At 36.1% G+C, this 21,634-nt stretch overlaps 1 protein-coding gene across 10 annotated transcripts in view; it reads right to left on the bottom strand.

The window, feature by feature from the left end:
• The window catches only part of VPS13B (vacuolar protein sorting 13 homolog B), a 739,916-nt gene that overhangs the window by 627,862 nt on the left and 90,420 nt on the right, over window positions 1–21,634 (bottom strand). For 9 of the 10 annotated variants that reach the window (XM_058564703.1, XM_058564701.1, XM_058564704.1 and 6 more), the window contains exons 13-15: window positions 16,113–16,304; window positions 10,266–10,435; window positions 6,696–6,890 (exon numbers count right to left, since the gene is read on the bottom strand). In XM_058564703.1, coding sequence (XP_058420686.1) covers window positions 6,696–6,890; window positions 10,266–10,435; window positions 16,113–16,304 — 557 coding nt within the window. The remainder of the gene's footprint in view (window positions 1–6,695; window positions 6,891–10,265; window positions 10,436–16,112; window positions 16,305–21,634) is intronic. The other variant, XM_058564706.1, reaches the window with a different exon arrangement.

Below are 21,634 nucleotides of genomic sequence, written 5' to 3'. Positions count from 1 at the left end.
CACTCAATACAAAACATGATTATTAAAACAATGCCCAACCTCCAAATATTTCAAGAGTGTGAATAAAGATAACATTTTATCATTTTAGATTATCTATCTTCAACTAAGCACCCTCTCAAGCCACTTTCTAATAGTCTATAAAATGCTCCAATAGTATAATCACAGACATTATCATTAACTGTACTGAGATGGAAATTGGGAGGAGATCCCCTGCTGGTTGTTTGCAGAACTGCAAAGGACTTTGGGGAAACTGCAGATTATTCTGTAATTTTTTTAAGCTTCTACTAAATTTACATGTCGCCCAGAGAAGCTTCTAAGGGAATATTCAAGCAAGTAAAAATTGTAATGAAAGAGGGCCTATCTACCACATCAAAAATAATTATTTCAAATTAACTAATTTTCAACTCTCTCTCAAATTACACCAATCAGATACATAGATTTACAATACCTGTGTAACCTAAAAACTTGTCAACAACACTTGACCAAAATTACAAATACTTCATCTAGAAAAAGAAAAACCAGTAGAGTATGAATTGAGGGGCTTTCACCAAGGATAGTTCATATAATCAGAAACAGAATAAAAGTACTGGACACTGCAAACTAATAGTCTGAAGCAGTAAGAATGTATGAAGCAGTAACTACTAACATAAATTTTAGCTGAAAGAAATGGCTACTTGAATGACTTACACATTACATTAAATAGAAAGTTAAACATGTAGTGCTACCTTTTAAAAAATCCAATTAGAAAACAATAAAAATAAATACATCATCTATATTTTAACACTTTACAACAAATGTTCTTGAATTAACATCTCAAATAGATGAAACCATAGTAGATTTAGAAACATACAACAACTTACTTCTAATAAGTTTTTAATAAAAATTAGTATGCTAAGTTAGGACTGGCAATGGTAGAAAGGCAAAAACTATAAAAAGCACAAACTGTAAATGACAATGAGAACACACAATAACTGTGATGTAAAATAAATCATTTTTATGCTGTTGCCATTATAAGACACTCGGTATAATAATGTAATCAGCATCCTAAAGATTTGTTCTTTTCTTAAAGGAACAAAAAAAATCAAGCATTACTTTCATGTAAAAAGTTAATCTGTATACAGAAATACATTGGAACATACAAAAATTGAAGAAAGAATTATTATAACTAGAATTCTACAGCATAATAATGAACATTTTAGAAAGAAAAAGCCATCAAGGGAAAAGGATAGAACCAGATCTAGTTGATTAAAATTTAGAACTTCAGAGCTAAAACTGCTTAGAGATTATTTAACTATATCATCTCATTCACATATAGGAAAAATGAAATCCAAAAAGGATAAAGAACTTCAAAACTACATATTGCTGGAACAGCAATATGATGCTTCACTTGATTTAGCTTATCTATTAGCTCACAATTCCACTCTGCCTTGCTTCCCTCCTCTCTCCAAAAAAGTAAGGTTGATTCTCTACTTATTCTTCAAGAAAAAACACTCTTTCTCACCACCACCTCTCCTCCAACCATCAGTAAAACTCCATTTCTCATCTTCATCAGCAAATATCTCAAAAGAGCAGCCTAGAGAATGCTACATTTTTTTTTTCATTGCCTACTCATTCCTTAAACCCTCTAAATCTAGTTTCTGTTCATGTATCCATTGAAACAAAAAGAAACTCTGGACTGAAACTGATACTTGCATTCTTTTCTTATGGAGAGAAATTAAGTATTTTCTCTTGATTTTTTTCCAGCACAATTTAAGTGAGGAAACAATAAATAATAAGTGATTTTTCCATCACCCAGAATTTTAAAAATACGAATACTGTGATTCTGTCATATATACTTTTAAACAAATAAAATCCTCCAGAATACATAAGGAATATTTACAACTCAACAATAAAAAGACAACTCAATTTAAAAATAGGCAAAAGATTTGAACAGATATTTCTCCAAAAAAGATATACAAATGGCCAATAAGCACACGATAAAAAATGTTCAATGTCATTAGTCACTATGGAAACATGAATCAAAACCAGGAGATACCAATTAACTACCACGAAGATAATTAAAATCAAAAGGACAAACAACAACAAGTATTAGTAAGGGTGTGGAGAAATAGGAATCCTCATTCGCTGGTAGTGGAACAGCAAAACAATGTAATAATCCCTTTGGAAAAAAAGTTTGGCAGTTCCTAAAAACATTAAAAATAGAGTTACTATATGACCAGGCAACTCCACACTTGAGTTCACACAAAAACCTATATACAAATGTTTGTAGGTGTATTATTCATAAGAGCCAAAAAGTAGAAACAACACAAATGCCCCTCAACAGATAAACAGATAAAATATAGTATATTTATACAATGAAATATTATTATTCAGCCATAAAAAAGGAATAAAGTACTGATACATGCCACAACATGAATGAACCTTGAAAATATTACTAAGTGAAAGAAGCCAGTCACAAAAGACCTTATGTTGTATGATTCCATGTATATGAAATATCCAGAATAGGCTAATATGTAGAGACAGAAAGTAGATTTGTGGTTACAAGGGGAAGAATGGGAGGAATAAATGGGGAGTGAAAGCTAATGGGTAGAGAGTTTCTTACTGGGGTAATGACAATGTTATGAAATTAGATAGTGATGATGGTTGCATTAACTCTGTGAAAATACTAAAAATCACCAATCTCCACTCTTTAAAAAAAGTGAACTTATGGTATATAAATTATCTCAGTAACGTTGTTATTCAAAAAATAAAAAACTTTACAACATAGCTAAAGTCTATTTTAACCATGACCCTCACACTAGTCCCACTGGCCCCCCCAACAACGTCCAGACCACCTAAATCCACTTTCAGGAGTTTATAATGCATCATGTCCCTTTGTTATACCTCTACAGACCCTTTTATATCTGGGAACAATCTTTAGCATTATTATGTTTTCTTAATTTACATAAATGGCATCACACTATATATACACCATTACACTTCCTGGTATTCCCACCAAGAATTACATTGTACAGAACTTTGCACATGAGCATATATAGACCTCTAGTTGTATATTTCCATGTGCAAAAATTTCTCTAGGGCAGGGGTCAGCAAATTATAGCCCACAGGTCAAAGTCCACCTACTGTCTGTTTTTGTATTCTCTACAAGCTAAGAATAATTTTTACACATAAACATTTACTATCAATTTGATGATAGGGAACACTGAGTTGGAACCCCAATGAGGTGAAATGTTATCCCAAGAAAAAGAATACCATTCTTCTCATTAGCAAAACTATATTACAAAAAAGAGTACTCTTATATTTTGACTTTCATCAACTCAAAATTTATGGAAATTTGTTCTCTCTTATTATTTAAATACTTACATAATATCCTAAATTTTGCCTCTTGGCCCACAAAGTCTCAAATATTTACGATCTGACCCTTTAGAGAAAAGTTTGCTGACCCCTGCTGTAGGATGTATAGTGAAAATTGGAATGGATGGGTGTAAGGTAGATGTGTTTTCAAACTTATTAGATCCTGTGAAAGTACTCTCCAAAATTTACACACCCACCAACGGTGTATGAAAGGACCATTCCTCCAAAGCCCCAGCAAAAACTGTTTACTTCAGGTCAAAAATTACCAAATCTGAAAAATCCCAAGGGTTTTGAATTTGCTATAACCTTCTTGATATCTCTGAAGCATCTGCCATAGCTGATCCTTAATGAGTAACAAGGCCTTAAATTTATGTCTTATTCTCTAGTTCACAGGGTGCCTTCACTAACCTATTTTCAACACGTTTCAAATACCAGATGCTTTGTGATGTCTTAGCTACTTGACGCCATACATATTCAAATGATGAGTTTGGCAGTTAAAGAGAACTTGGTAACACATATGAAAGTTCATCTGCACGTTTTCTTCACATATCCATGCCAACTCTTTTAAATAATAAATTTCATTACATGAAATAGGAATTACATATTATTTCATTACATCATCAATACAGTGAAATTTAGGCATATAAAATTAAAACGAGCATTGATTATTTAAATTTGACATGCTATCTCTACTTAGACTATACATTTGTGTTTGCTTAGCAAAAACACTTATTATTTGGGGCCGGCCCGGTGGCGCAAGCGGTTAAGTGCGGGCGCTCCGCTGCAGCAGCCCGCGGTTCGCCGGTTCGGATCCCGGGCGCGCACTGACGCACCACTTGTCAAGCCATGCTGTGGCGGCGTTCCATATAAAGTTGAGGAAGATAGGCATGGATGTTAGCCCAAGCCCAGTCTTCCTCAGCAAAAAGAGGAGGATTGGCAGATGTTAGCTCAGGGCTGATCTTCCTCACAAAAAAAAAAAACAAAACACTTATTATTCAACATTTATCTTTCTGTATGTACCTATACTGGGATGTATTATTTATTTACAAGAAAAGATACAGAAGAGCTGAGCAAAGCCTCCAATAATTAACTTTACATAACTTGACTTAAAGCAATAAGAGAGTTTTCCTTTGCATCAAGAAATTAACATGAGAGGTGACATCAGCATGATGGTGGAGTGAGCCTGCCCCCCTGAACTCTCCCCCTCTAAGACACAACAAAAAAGGACATTCATATTCCAACAGAAGCTATTCACAAAACACAGGGAACCTCTGAGGCAGCCAGGCAGCGGTACACCAGAGCACTGAGGTGCTGGAATCCCCAGAGTAAGTGGAAGTGGAAGGAGGTAAGAGGACCTCCCTTCCTTCCCCAAGGACTGTGACCCAGAGACTGAGACCACACCACTCTCAGAGGAGGGGAGGGGCTGCTCCCCAAAGGAAAACCGGTGCTCTCCAAGACCCCTCACAGCCCGTGGGGAACCCCCTATGGAGGGAGCGGAACTGTTGCGAGGGTAGTTTCAACAACCTAGCCCCTCAGGAGGGCAGAGAGCAATAGCAAGGCGAGAAACCTCTGAGATTGGGGAGGCGAAAGTAAGCACCTCTCCCTCACTGGGCCTGCTCAGCCGGCGCTTCAGCAAAGCGATGCTTCAGCTCAACCCCGTCCCCAGAGGCAGCAGCCCCCAGGCACCCAGGCCCCACCAGCAGGAGCAGTGTGACCACGCCCCACCAGCACAGGCATCGGCCCCCAGGTGCCCGAGCCCAACCAGCAGCCACTTGCAAAAGAATGAAAGTAGACCATCTGCTTTCGCCATACACAAAAATTAACTCAAAATGGATCAAAGACCTGAAGGTGAGACCTGAAATTATAAAACTCCTGGAGGAATATATAGGTAGTACACTACTCATCATCAGCCATAAGGGGATCTTCTTGAATTCCACGTCTACGCAGACAAGGGAAACAAAAGAAAAAATAAACAAGTGGGACTTCATCAGATTAAAGAGCTTCTACAAGGCAAATGAAACCAGGATCAAAATGAATAGGGAACCCACCAGCTGCAAAAAAATATTTGCAAACCATATATCTGACAAGGGATTAATCTCCATAATATATAAAGAACTCACACAACTGAATAACAAAAAAACAAACAACCCGATCAAAAAATGGGCAGAGGAAATGGACAGACACTTCTCCAAAGAAGACATACAGATGGCCAATAGGCACATGAAAAGATGCTCAACATCACTAGTCATCAGGGAAATGCAAATCAAAACCACACTAAGATATCATCTTACATCCATTAGAATGTCTATAATCGCCAAGACAAAAAACAACAAATGCTGGAGAGGCTGTGGAGAAATGAGAACCCTAATCCACTGCTGGTGGGAATGCAAATGGACGCAGCCTCTATGGAAAACAGTATGGAGATTCCTCAAAAAATTAAAAATAGAAATACCTTATGATCCAGCTATGCCACTACTGGGTATCTACCCAACGAACCTGAAATCAACAATCCAAAGAGCCTTATGCACCCCTATGGTCATCGCAGCATTATTCACTATAGCCAAGACACGGAAGCAACCCAAGTGTCCCTCGACCGATGATTGGATAAAGAAGATGTGGTATATATATGCCATGGAATACTACTCAGCCATAAAAAAGACAAAATCGTCCCATTTGCAACAACATGGATGGACCTGGGGGGTATCATGTTAAGTGAAAAAAGCCAGAAAGAAAAAGGCAAACAGTGCATGACTTCACTCTTATGTGGAAGATAAACCAACACACGGACAGATAGAACTGTTTGGTGGTTTCCAGGGGCTAGGGGGGTGGGGGGTGGGCACAAGGGGCAGAGGGATGCACTTATATGGTGACTGACAAACAATAATGTATAACAAAAATTTCACAATGAAAAAAGAAAGTAACATGAATTTAATAAGAGGAAAGTGATTGAAAAACAAATGTTAAACCCTTTTTATAAAACATTGTCTCACATAAATATTAGCCTCATAGAAATCATGAGTCTTTTAAAGCATCCATACACACTAACTGCTTTTCACACTGCTTAAATATTGTCATCATCAATGATATATAAAATCTTCAAAAATTATAATTACCATTATCTTATAAATATCAAGCTATTAATCCCAAATAACTGAAGAAATATCTTTAAAATAGGTACTTTTATTTTATTTTAATTATAATGACTATATCTCTCATTTTATTTAAATCTCATCTTATTGGGTACTAATTCTGTGAAATTACAACTCCAGGATAAAAGATATTTATTTAATTCTCCCAAAGCCAATCAGATACTAATAAACAAGAAAATTCACCTTGCATACCTTAAGGTAGCAGTGTGCATAGCAATGATGAAGCAGATTATCAGAAGGCTGAGTAAGGCTGCTGACCACATGCACCAACTCTTCAGCGTACATCGGCACAGAATGTTCCAGATTAATTTTATCCACCAATATCTGAATAGATGGCAAGGGCCGAAGAGACTGGAAGTTTGTAGTATTCATGAAGTTACTTGAATTCTGGAAAATAACAGTGTTCACTTTATATTTCAGGAGAACAGTGACTGATGTGCATGCAATACCCTCTATACAAGCTTCAGACTGGCACATTTTGCAGTGATATCAAATCAATCTAGAAACGATACTTTTCGATGCCCACAGGGACTCTCTTATCATAACCAAATACAAAGGCCTTCTACACATTTTTAAGTATGTCCCAGATTTCAAAGAATGAATATTTATTGCAAAATTATCACTGCCCTTTTAGCTAAAGCTTTTTATTTCTTCAATCAACTACAATAGTGTCACTATTCACCTCAGTACATTGAAGGTATTTTCTTAAGCTCAATCATTCCAAAATAATTTCCTAGCTATCGCAGAGCCAGCCACCTTTTATCTTCTTTCCTTTTATTCACATTTAGATGACTAAGGGACTAAGTGGACTACTCCAGACAGTTTCAAGATACTCAGAAAAAGCAACGTTTGCAGGATAAAAAAATCCATGATCCATATCAAATCTACTAACATACATGCTAAAAGCTCATGAAGTCCTAAGAACTTCGAGGTGGGCTTGATATTTCAATGTTAAAGAACATTTCTAAGCTTCCAAATAAATGCTTCCAAATAAACTCCCTTAAAATGCCATACCTGTAGTTCTCAATGAGGAACAGTATGACCTTCCATCCAGAAGTATGTGAAAATATGTGGGAAGAGCAGTTTCATGGTTTTGTCTGGCTTTCATTGTCACAATAACTGGGGAGCAGCACTGGCATTTAGAAAGAACTGGCTAAAGATGGTAAATCCTACATAATACTTCTCTAGTCCAAAAAGCCAGTAGTGCCATTATTGAGAAACACTGAGCCTAAAATTGACCAAGTTGAACATACAACCCTGCCTTTTGGATTCATTATTAATAATAATTTTTTGTTTTGGTGAGGAAGATTGGCCCTGAGCTAACATCTGTTGCCAATCCTCTTTTTGTTTGAGGAAGATTATCGCTGAGCTAACACCTGTGCCAATCTTCCTACTTTATATATGGGACATCACCGCAGCGTGGCTTGATGAGCAGTGCATAGGTCCACGTCCGGGATCCAAATTTGCGAACCCTGGGCCACCGAAACGGAGCACACGAACCCAACCACTATGCCACCAGGCCAGCCCCAATAATAATTTTTAAACCATCACTTATTGAGCAATTACTTTACTTTTTAAAGCGACTTTATTTTGGATTATTGAGGTATAACACACACACAAATTTTAAGTGTAGAGCTCAAAAACTTTTTACCTGTAACCGTCAGGCATTTCAAGCACCGTGGAAGGCTGTCCTATGTCCCTTCTCAGAAAATACTGAATCCCCACCAGAGGTAGCCAATATTCTCACTTCAATCACCAAAGGTTAGGTTTTGCTTGTTCTTGAACTTCATACAAATAGAATTACACAGTATATTCTCATGTCTGTCTGCCTGCTTTCATTCAACATAACATCTGTGAGAATTACCTACGTTGTTCATTCTCTGAGTTGACATTTTGATCATTATGAAGTGGCTATCTTTATTTCTAATAATACTTCTTGTCTTAAGCTCTATAGTTTCTGGTATTAAAATAGTTAGGCTATTGTTCCTTTGATTAACACTTAAATTGTATATCTTTTTCCATTCTTTTACTTTTAACTTGTGTCCTACTATTCAGTTCCAGAATTTTATCTGGTTCTTTTTTATGGAATGAAGTGTCTTTTAAAATATTCTACCTTTTTGTCTCTTTCTTGACCTTATTAATCACAGTTCATGTCTAATACTGACATAATTTTTATTTTCTCCATTGAAATTTTCCCCAGATGATCTCTTAAGCTGGCAACACAATAATTAATTATGAGTGGCCGACAGAGGGTAAATATACAAAATGAAACCACTGCATCATAGTCAATTCCCTGCCATACTTCATAAGTTCTTGTTATTTAAAGTTAGGACAGTTTTTACTTCTATAATCATCATCATTATGTAGACATCAAAAGAAACATAACCAGGGCTGGCCTGGTGGCGTAGCAGTGAAGTACGCGTACTCGGCTGGGGCAGCCAGAGGGTTCGCAGGTTCGGATCCCAGGTGTACACCAACACACAGCTTGTCAAGCCATGCTGTGGAAGCGTCCCATATAAAGCAGAGGAAGATGGGCATGGATGTCAGCCCAGGGCCAATCTTCCTCAGCAAAAAGAGGAGGATTAGCATCAGATGTTAGCTCAGGGCTGATCTTCACAAAAAAAAAAAAAAAAAGAAAGAAAGAAATATAACCAAAAAATAATAAATTAAAGATAACAGATAATACCTTATGGCAAACTCAGAGAGCAATACATTGTATATGAAACTGAAACAAATATTAAACATCTAATAAGTCCTCATTAACAATAACACTAGTAACTGGGTTCCTAATATGGGCAAAATGGTTTACACGCGTTATGTCACTTTATATTCAAAATAATTCTAGAAGGTAGGTACTGTAGGGGAACTGCTCTGTGCCAGCACCCTGACAATCTTACACAAATCCATGTAACCACCAAAGGCAAGGCTTAAACTCAGCAGCCACCTACCTAATCCTTGGTAGAACATCCTGTGATACTCTCAGGGGAAGATAAGTAGTCTTGTAAGAAGCTGCTAAAAGACCATTTCTGACTATCTCATCTTGAGGGGGGCTGCTATGAGACATTTTCTCATCAGCATCCCTCATTCAGATGAGATATGGAGCTTTCAACCTACCCATCTTAGAGTACAGCTATAGGCTATATAACTGCTTAGCTGCAGTGTAGAAATGAATCCTTGCCAACAAGGTACCCTACCACATGTGTTGCATGTCATTTGGCCCTCTGTTTCAGGGTTGTCCTGAAAGCAGCATGGCGAGCTAATACCATTACCGACTTGCTTTTGTTGTCTATGTAAGTAAAACTATCTGAATCTGTCTGGGTTTGTTGCTTCTTTACTGGCTGAATCTGTCAGCCCACTTGAAAAATACAATTTTCTTTTATTTTTCAGAAAAGGAAAACAAGGCTTAGGAATACAAAGCAAGGTGTCCTAGCTAGTATATGGTCTGACTTGTAGGCCCATGCTCTTCAGCATTTCTTTATACAGCCTTAGCTTGAGATTATTTTATTTAAATACATATATATTTTAATATATATTTATATTTTATGTATATTATATAATAATTTATATATTTATATTTTTATGTATTATAAATATATATAAATTTCTTTCTAAGAATTAACAATCATAGTTACATTGCTTTAACTTCATCATGGATAACTATATAAGCAGATATTCTTTTACTTAATCACTTTCCTCTTACAATATCCTAGGACTAAGAAATACGCATATATGAGAAAACAAGTACTAAATCGCAAAATATACCTTTTCTCCCATAATGACAGGTAGCAAATGATCCAGCAAGTTGAATTCAGCCATGAAAATTGTGCAGGTACATTTAAGGAGAGTAACACTTGTATGTCGAGTAGGAATATATTCCTCCAAAGATGCCACTTCTTCAGGATTCAGTATTGTTTCATTTTCATCTCTAATATCTAAAAATGAAACGAAAATTTAAAGAAAAATTATTTTCAAATAATTAATTTTCTTAAATAACTGAAATATTAATTAATTGGTTCCCCAAATTTTAAGGTCAAATTCTATTTGTTTCAACAATGAAGCAGTTACAAAACAATGTGTTACCTTTAACAGACAGAAATTACACTACTCCAGAATGTAAATATATGTCTTTGCTATATAAAAATTTACATTTTTGGGGGCCAGCCTGGTGGCGCAAGCGGTTAAGTGCGCGCGCTCCGCTGCGGCGGCCCGGGGTTCGCTGGTTCGGATCCCGGGCGCGCACCGACGCACTGCTTGGTAGGCCATGCTGTGGCGGCGTCCCATGTAGAGTGGAGGAAGATGGGCACCGATGTTGGCCCAGGGCCGTCTTCCTCAGCAAAAAAAAAAAGAGGAGGATTGGCGGATGTTAGCTCAGGGCTGATCTCCTCACAAAAAAAAAAAAAAAAAAAAAAAAAAAAAAAATTTACATTTTTGATTTTAAAGTATTTTTTAAATATTTTAAAGAAATTCCTAATCTCTTTTGTTGAAAGAACAACAGTTTCTGTTCATAAAAATACCACTGAAATAATATAAAAGTGAGCCACAGATAGGGAAAAAATATTTGCCATAGATAGATAACATAAATAGAAATAGATATCTAGACAAAGAACTTGTACCCACAGCATTTTAAAAATAAAATTTAAAATTTCCTAAAAATCAATAATAATTCAATTTAAAAAATGGGCAAAAACACCTTAAACAAGCAAAAGGTAATGTATCCAAATGGTCAAAAATTATATCAAAAGCTAGTTAATGTCATTAGGCATCAGATAACTACAAATAAAGTCACAATGTGATAACACTACAGACCCACTGGAATGGCTAAAATGAAAAAGACTAAGAATACTAAATGTTGGCAAGTATGCAGACCAAACATCAGCAAACTTTTTCTATAAAGAGCCATAAAGAAAATATTTTTAGGCTTTGTGGGTCATACAGTCTCTGTCACAATTACTCAACTCTGCCACTATAGTACAAAAGCAGCCACAAACAATACATAACTGAATGAGCATGACCATGTTCCAATAAAACTTTTGGTATACATACACAATGGAATACTACTCAACCATAAGAAACGATGAAATACAGCCATTTGTGACAACATGGATGAAAATTGAGGGTATTATGCTAAGCGAAATAAGTCAGAGGGAGAAGGTCAAATACTGTGATCTCACTCATAAGTAGAAGATAAAAACAATAAACAAACACAAAGAGAAAGAGATTGGATCGGTGATTACCAAAGGGGAAGAGGGGAGGAAGGAGGGCAAGAGGGATGATTAGGCACATGTGTGGTGATGGATTGTAACTAGTATCTGGGTACTAAACATGATGTAATCTATGCAGAAATAGAAGTATAACGATGTACACCTGAAACTGATACAACTTTATAGACGAATATGACTGCAATACAATAAAAAAAAAAGGCAAAAAAAAAAGAAGAGGGAAAAAAACTTTATATGGAAACTGAAATTTAAATTTCATATTATAGTTTTCATGTGTCACAAAAGATGAAGATTCGTTACATTTTCTTCAAACTTTTTAAATGCAAAACCCATTATCAGCTCACAGGGTGTACAAAAAGACGCAGTAAGTCTTGGTTTGCCAACCCCTGGTCAAGAACAACTCAGCTCTCCTACATTGCTGATGGGAGAGTAAAGCGGTTCAACCACTTAGGAAAACAGTTTGGAAATATCTACTAAAGGTAAACATATGCAATCGTTTCAGCTAAGTGATTCCAGTCTTAAATATCCAAAAGAAATGAGCACATAGGTTCACCAAAAGGCATTTACTAGAGTGTTTGTATCAACACTACCACAATAACTAACAACTAGAAACTAACCAAATATTCATCAACAGTAAAATGGGTAAATATGTTATGGCATATTCACACCATGGGATACTATACAACAATGAGAATGAATGTCATAAACATAATATATGCTAAAGCCAGAAACCAAGTGTACATACTGTGTGATTCCATTTACACGAATTCTAAAATAAGCAAAACTAAATCCACAATGTTAGAAGTAATGAGAGTGGTTACCCTGGGGGTCAGAGTAGTAACCAGAACGGGGCACAAAGGGAACCTCTGGAGTGCTGGTAAGGTTCCATTTCTTGAACAGTTAGTTACATAGATGTAGTTAAGTTTGCAAAATTCACAGAACTTTACCCTTAGGTTTTGTGTGCTTTCCAATACATCTATTACACTTCAGTAAATAGCTAAAAAAAAAAAAGAGTGGAGCAGAACTGCTAACTGAAGATTTAATACATATGCACTCATACATATGTATATATGTACGTACAGGCAGCTCTCACTTTGCACAGTTCTGATATGCATGTATTTCAGTTATCTTGTTTTAGTTTAAAAATGCCAGTTCCGAAAAAACACAGTTCAAATATCAGTTACCACAGTACAAAACCTGTAAATAACTGTATAAAGTACAAAATTCACTGCTAGTTCTTCAGTCCACAAATCATTACATAAATAAGAGCTGAGCATCATGATTAGTGACCAATCATGTCACTTTTTTCAAAGTCTGTCAGGTTTCATTACTGGTGACTAGTGTCTGTTATTCAGTTCATGCACAGAGAGCAAAGCAGGTACTAGGTGTACTGCCTCCTTGTTTACTGGTGATAAACTCATGTGACATTTTACAAAAATGGATAATTGAAACAGAGAACGGGCAATCAAAGATGAAAGTCCAGCAAAGAAATAAAACTGCTAACACTGGAAGTGAAATTCTAATCAAACATAAATGGAGTTACAGAGGAAATAGCTAACCATGGGAATATCAACACTGAACCACTGGAGAGACTCTACATATGCAACTAGGGGAACTTAGTGAAGACAAACTTATCAATGTAGATGAGGCAAGTAGTTGAGACAAAAAGGATGAAGATGTCTCAGAGGAAGTGATGCAAGCCAACTACTTCCCATTAAAAGAATTCACAATAGCCAAGACTTGGAAGCAACCTAAGTGCCCATCAAGGGACGAATGGATAAAGATGTGGTACATATACACAATGGAATACTACTCAGCCATAAGAAATGATGAAATCCAGCCATTTGTGACAACACAGATGGACATTGAGGGTATTATGCAAAGTGAAATATGTCAGAGGGAGAAGGTCAAATACCGTATGATTTCCTTCATTAAGTAGTAGATAATAACAACAATAAACAAACACATAGAGACAGAGATTGGATTGGTGGTTACCAGAGGGGAACGGGGGAGGGAGGAGGGCGAAAGGGATAATTCGGCACATGTGTGTGGTGATGGGTTGTAATTAGTATTTGGGTGGTGAAGATGAGGTAATCTATGCAGAAATAGAAGTATTCAGACCCCGGGCGCGCACTGACGCACTGCTTGTCTGGCCATGCTGAGGCCGCATCCCACATACAGCAACTAGAAGGATGTGCAACTATGACATACAACTATCTACTGGGGCTTTGGGGGGGGAAAAAGAAAAGGAGGAGGATTGGCAATAGATGTTAGCTCAGAGCCGGTCTTCCTCAGCAAAAAGAGGAGGATTAGCATGGACGTTAGCTCAGGGCTGATCTTCCTCACAAAGAAAACAAAACAAAACAAAACAAACAAACAAAAAAAACCTCATGCTATATATATATATATGTATATGTGTGTGCGTGTGCGTGTGTGTGTGTGTGTGTGTGTGTGTGTGTGTGTGTGTGTGGCATAATTCCACACTGGGGAAGAGACTGCTAATTGCAATTGCAATCTCCTCTTCTTTCTTTTAGCAATAAAACCCTCTGAATTTAAGTCAGGTATATGGACTCCTTCTAGAGACTACATTTTCCAGCCTTTCTTGCTGCTAGGTGTAGGGACATGTTACAAAGTTTTGGTCAATGAGATGATGAGCCACGTCATTAAATGAAACTAAATACCTACCATTTTCTCTTGTTTCCTCATTCCTATTGATTAAAATTAGACACTGGAATGGTGAGCCAATATTGACCATGTAGATGAGATATATCTCAGAGGATGGTAGAATAACAAGAGGAAAGGAATTCCGGGTCTAAGACAACCTCATTGTCCTAGACCCCATGGAGTACCTACCAGCTTGGACTTTTACATGAGAAAAACAAATAAATTATGTACTGTTTTTTGTGTAAACATAAATTTTCATTTCTCTGAGATAAATGCCCAGGAGTACAGTTGCTGGGCTATACGGCAGTTGCATGTCTAGTTTTTAAAGAAACTGCCAAACTGTTTTCAGGAGTGGCTGTACCATTTTACATTCCCACCAGCAATGAATGAGTGATCCAGTTTCTTCACATTCTTCCCAACATTTGGTGTTGTCACTGTTTTTCACTTTAGTCATTCTGTACATACTATCCTAGCACTTACAAGTATGTCTGGCATGGAGCAGACATTCAAGCAAGGTGCAACAGATGAATGCAAGAACATGTCAAGCACTTACTATGCACTAGCACGCTGTTATATGTTTTTACATGCACTAATCTTTAGAAATAAGTCCTATTAGTCTATCATTTAGAATAACGGTAAATTTGCTGTGACAAAAGTAAAATAATAGAAGATTCAACAAAAACAGAAGCTTATTTCTCTTTCACACAACAATCTGAGTCTAAAGGATCCAGAGCTGACATGGTGGTACCACACTACCCAAGACCTAGGTTCTTTCTATCTTGCTGCTGTGTCACCCTCAGCATGCAGCTTTCACCTCATGGCAGCTCCAGCTCCTGTCATTATAACTGCTTTCCAGCCAGAAGGAAAGAGGGGAGAGGGAGGAAGCTATGTTCCTTTCCTTTTAAAGTCATGGCTCAAAAATTCACATGAAGTTCTGCTCCCATCACAGTAGCCAGAAGAACCTAGTCATGTGACTCTACTTGGGATGTGTATTCTTTATTTCCATCATAAAAATTTCTATCATAGAAATTTCTATTACATAAGAGGAGGATGGATATTAGGGAGACAACCATTCCTGTCAAAATAATTAAACTCATTATATAGATAGAGAAATGAAAAATCAGTGATGTTAACTAAATTACCTAAGGTCAATAAGAAGTGGGGAGTCAGAATTCAAACCATAGTCTGACCCCACAAACTGAGTTCTTTACTATCCTACACTCCCTCATTATGCTATTATGTCCTACTCTAGAGTACTTTACTGCATAAGAAAGGAATTTGTATTTTATGAAACTGTGATAACCACATCCTCATACTATGTAGAAAAAATTAGTTGCACAGCAAATTCATTTTTACCATTGAGACCTAAGTTCCCTTGAATGTTAAATTTGTATGTTTAGAGCCCATCTTCCTGTCTGCTCCTTAGAATCCACTAAGGTGGAAAAAGGGTCATATTTCAAGAGGATATACTAGAAAGAGATTCAAAAAGGTGTGACAATAAAATACCGACAATACTGGCAAATAAAGTACTTATGCAAATAACTTCTAAATCTTGACATCTCCCATAACTTCCACACACAAGTTTATTCTTTATGTTAACAACTAAATACATGAGAGTCAGATAGGCAAAATATACTACAAAGGTGAAGATAGCAAAATACAACAAATTCGATTATATAATCATTCAAATCAACTGGTAAAAGATTCAAAATTAAGCCAAACAAACCTGGTTTTAGCCTGCTATATGGTTCATACTCGTGTTCCAAGGCACAAACAATCATTTTCAAAATTCTATGTACTGCACTGCTATCCAAGCGAAAATCAAGAGGACCTATAACAAGGCTTTTGGTAGACTTCTCCTGTACTACTCCCAAATCTTCACTTTTCCCTGAAGAAAAGTCTTGTTGATTTGCAGAACCTACGAGAAGCCAAATTTTACATTAATATCTTAAGTTATCAATCAGATATACCAAGCATATATTTTAATACTACTCTTCTCTCCTCTTTTTAGCTTATAGCTTAATGCCTTCAAACCAATTCTCCATCAGCTGGATAACACAGAACCCTGGTGATCTCTATTTTTCTCCACGCAGATGAGAAGATATTACCAACAAAAAACAATTATTCCTGGTATCTACTTAATGTTATAAGAAGTGCTATACAATTGAAATGGTCATTCTTGGAAAATTATCCTGTAAAATCTAACTGGTTTATATCCAATAATTCTATACACAATACTATTATGTTGACTGGGAAGGGAAAACTCTGGAGGAAGTTATACTTTACTATTATTTTATCCTAGAAGTTTCACTGAGAAATAGATTGTTTAAAATTACATGTTCACAAGGTGCCTTGAGAATATCATAATGACCATGAAACTGAACAATAGGTATTACCTGCTTTGAACTTTTTCCAGAATTAAATTATTATGGCTGTTTTCCATGGTGCAGAACTCAAGTTCTTCAATCCCTTATCTGCCCATATACTGAAGAGGAACCAAGGCATTCTTCTAAAGAAAATCTTGGCCCTACCTACAGATATTTCTCCTTATCTAATATGTACACTCCTTATATTAGAAATTTGTTTTCAATACGTAAATCCACTATTGTAAGTGACAACATACGGTAATTTTTAATTCTTAAGCCATTTTGTTTATTCAAACAAAAATGGGAAAGTAAGGCTTTCCAGCATTTAATACCTTTAGAATCTAGGAAGGCCCAGTTAAGACAAAAATTCTATATCTAGATCTTCTAATAACTTTTTCAAAAACACATTTCCTTCACTTTAAACAAAAGAGTTCAATTCAATCTTTAGTTTTGGTACAGCAGACCAAAAGATAATTAATTTATTATTCATATATTCTTGACAAGATGACCATGCACAGACTTAAATATCATATCAAATAAAACAGTTATCTTATATTTTATGATGTGCATAAATAATAATTACATGAGAAATTAAGTATAAATAACATATCATTCACACACAAAAAAAACATTACTTTCCATAGCATTTCTAGAGTTACCTGTTAGGATGGGGTAACTTGAAAACAACCAGAACTTTGGTTGCAAATCATAATACTCAAAAAGAAGGAAAATGCCCTGCTTTGAATCCTGTAGGGGCTATCAGGCTTCCTAAAAAATGTCACTTTATAAGAAGACCTTTCTTTTAGATGTCACATTGTCTCTAAAATAATAAAAGCCTACGGGCTTCTATTTTTTTCCCCAGATAATGCAACCTGATTATAACGCAGTTTATTTATTTACTTATTTTTTTTACATTATTTGTTATTTTTCAAGTATGATTGTTTCTTTTTTTTTTTTTAATTTTTTGTTTAATGCAGTAACATTGGTTTATAACATTGTATAAATTTTAGGTGTACATCATTATACTCCTATTTCTGCATAGATTACATCATGTTCACCACCCAAATACTAATTACAACCCATCACCACACACATGTGCTGAATTATCCCTTTCACCCTCCTCCCTCCCCCCTTCCCCTCTGGTGACCACCAATCCAATCTCTGTCTCTATGTGTTTGTTTATTGTTGTTATTATCTACTACTTTATGAAGGTAATCATACGGTATTTGACCTTCTCCCTCTGACATATTTCACTTTGCATAATACCCTCAATGTCCATCCACGTTGTCACAAATGGCTGGATTTCATCGTTTCTTATGGCTGAGTAGTATTCCATTGTGTATATATACTACATCTTCTTGATTCATTCGTCCCTTGATGGGCACTTGTTGCTTCCAAGTCTTGGCTATTGTGAACAATGCTGCAATGAACACAGGGGTGCATGTATCTTTACGCATTGGTGTTTTCAGGTTCTTTGGATAAATACCCAACAGTGGAATAGCTGGATCATATGGTAGTTCTATCCTTGATTTTTTGAGGAATCTCCATACTGTTTTCCATAGTGGCTGCACCAGTTTGCACTCCCACCAACAGTGTATGAGAGTTCCCTTCTCTCCACATCCTCTCCAACACATGTTGTTTCCTGTCTTGTTAATTATAGCCATTCTGACGGGCGTGAGGTGATATCTCATTGTAGTTTTGATTTGCATTTCCCTGATAGTTAATGATTTTGAACATCTTTTCATGTGTCTGTTGGCCATCTGTATATCTTCTTTGGAGAAATGTCTGTTCAGGTCTTTTGCCCATTTTTTAATTGTGTTGGTAGTTTTTTTGTTGTTGAGATGCACGAGTTCTTTATATATTTTGGAGATTAAGCCCTTATCAGATGTATGGTTTGCAAATATCTTCTCCGTATTGTTAGGCTGTCTTTTCGTTTTGTTGATGGTTTCCTTTGCTGTGCAGAAGCTTTTTAGTTTGATGTAGTCCCATTTGTTTATTTTTTCTGTTGTTTCTCTTGCCTGGTCAGACATGGTGCTTGAAAATATGTTGCTAAGACCAATGTCGAAGAGTGTACTCCCTATGTTTTCTTCTAGAAGTTTCATAGTTTCAGGTCTTACATTCAAGTCTTTAATCCATTTGGAGTTAATTTTTGTGTATGGTGTAAGGTAAGGGTCTACTTTCATTCTTTTGCATGTGGCTATCCAGTTTTCCCAACACCATTTGTTGAAGAGACTTTCTTTTCCCCATTGTATGTTCTTGGCTCCTTTGTCAAAGATTAGCTGTCCATAGATGTGTGGGTTTATTTCTGGGCTTTCGATTCTATTCCATTGATGTGTGTGTCTGTTTTTGTGCCAGTACCATGCTCTTTTGGTTACTATAGCTTTGTAGTATATTTTGAAATCAGGGAGTGTGATACCTCCAGCTTTGTTCTTTTTTCTCAGGATTCCTTTAGCTATTCAGGGTCTTTTGTTGTTCCATGTAAATTTTAGGATTCTTTGTTCTATTTCTGTGAAAAATGTTCTTGGAACTTTGATAGGGATTGCATTGAATGTATAGATGGCTTTAGGAAGTATGGACATCTTAACTATGTTAATTCTTCCAATCCAAGAGCACGGAATATCTTTCCATTTCTTTGTGTCTTCTTCAATTTCTTTCAGAAATGTTTTATAGTTTTCGGTGTACAGCTCTTTCACCTCTTTGGTTAAGTTTATTCCTAGGTATTTTATTCTTTTTGTTGCAATTGTAAATGGGATGGTATTCTTAATTTCTCTTTCTGCTACTTCGTTGTTAGTGTATAGAAATGCAACTGATTTTTGTATGTTGATTTTGTATCCTGCAACTTTACCATATTCGTTTATTACTTCTAAAAGTTTTTTGGTGGATTCTTTAGGGTTTTCTATATATATCATGTCATCTGCAAATAGTGACAGTTTCATGTCTTCCTTTCCAATTTGGATCCCTTTTATTTCTTTCTCTCGTCTGATTGCTCTGGCTAGGACTTCCAGTACTATGTTAAATAGGAGTGGTAAAAGTGGGCATCCTTGTCTGGTTCCCGTTCTTAGAGGGATAGCTTTCAGTTTTTCACCATTGAGGATGATATTAGCTGTGGGTATAACGCAGTTTAAATTTAGATGCCAGTGGCTTGTCTGAAATGTAAAATTGCGACCAGCATTAGCTATATCTTTTCAGCAAGGTATATTTCCTTGTGCCCACCCTCAATACGTTTGATCACTCCAGCCCCCTGAATGTTTGGCTACTCCTATTAAGAGTTAGGGCAATATCCAGCTAGCCTTGTTGGGGCCAGCCCAGTGGTGTAGGGGTTAAGTGTGTGCACTCCGCTTCAGGGGCCCGGGGTTCGCAGGTTCGGATCCCAGGCGCGCACCGATGCAGTGCTTGTCAAGCCATGCTATGGTGGCGTCCCATATAAAATAGAAGAAGATGGGCACAGATGTTAGCCCAGGGCCAATCTTTCTTAGCAAAAAGAGGAGGATTGGCATCGGATGTTAGCTCAGGGCTAACCTTCCTCACAAAAAAAAAAAAAAAAAAAAAAAAGGAAGGCCAGCCAGAGGCAAAAGAACCTACACCACCCCATCTCCCTGTACTTTTATACCTACCAATAGAGAATTATTCTTCTTCCCACCTGAAGAGAAATTTGCAAGCTATCAAAACAACTCCACCAACCATTTGTGCTATCAGTGTGCAAGAACTCTACTTTCATTGGTGAGAAACTATACATATCCCTAGCTGTCCTCTTTCACTACAGATTCACCTGCTTTCTTCCCCGACTGGCTCTCATTAAAGTTTGCTTGTATTTAACTTACATATTATGAGTCTGAGTCTCTGTATAAAAACCATACTTTTAAAGAAAAAAAGAGCCTGCTTTAGTTCTACCCAAGGAACTAGAAAATTAATCCTTAAACAGAATAATGTAAGAATCAAGAATCCTTCTACTCCAGTATTCCCCTAAATTAACACCAACATCCCCCCAAGACATCCAGATTCAAAAGGGCAATAAACCATGATGCCCCTTCTCATCCTTTTCCTCAATCCAATAACTGAATTGTTTCAATTTTATCTCTTTTTATGTCTTTAAAATCTTCCTGTTGTGGATTACATTTTCAGCTATCTACATTAGGTCCATAAAATCATTTGCAATGACTTCCTAAATAAAAAGACTCTAATAGTTATAACAATAACAAATATTTAAAAGTTATATTAATAAGAACTATTTCAATTTCATTTTTAAAACATGGTTTGAGTGCTTTCAAGTAGCATAACAAAAAAATAATTATCAGAAGATGTTTATCAATATCAAGCAGTAGCACAGAAAATTTATTAACTGAATTTTTATTTATATGCCATTTTATAATGTGGGTAAAGTACTACTACATCATTTATCACAATAAAAATAAATAATAATACAATCTCTTTTTCTTACTGCATTTACTAGTTTCTTATATTAATTAGAATACTATCATGAACTTAAAACACACCAATCAAATCTGCCTTCAAAATTTCAGAATTCACTACAAACTCTGAAATTATTAGTTTAACATGCATTTAAATACTTAGATAAAATTTAGGGCACTTTTTGATAATTTGGACTAAAGAAACAAATAAATGTCACAACAAACCAAGAATTTTAGATAAAATATTTCTTTAAAATGTTTAAAATTAATCTCTCACAAAAATTCAAACTACTTTTCTTAGGTTCACAAACACTAAAAATTTTACAGATTTCTTGTTTCAAGCAATCCAAGAAAGAAGAAAATCTGAACACAGTAATTATGAATGCAGGCTGTAGAGTTAGACTGGCTGGGTTCAAATTCCACATAATAGGTGTGTGATCTTGGCCAAGTTACTTAACCTGTATAGGACTGGC

The sequence above is a fragment of the Diceros bicornis genome, chromosome 21 (genome assembly GCF_020826845.1).
Source record: "Diceros bicornis minor isolate mBicDic1 chromosome 21, mDicBic1.mat.cur, whole genome shotgun sequence".
Lineage (NCBI taxonomy): Eukaryota > Metazoa > Chordata > Mammalia > Perissodactyla > Rhinocerotidae > Diceros > Diceros bicornis.
This window is presented reverse-complemented; position numbering and strand designations above follow the sequence as displayed.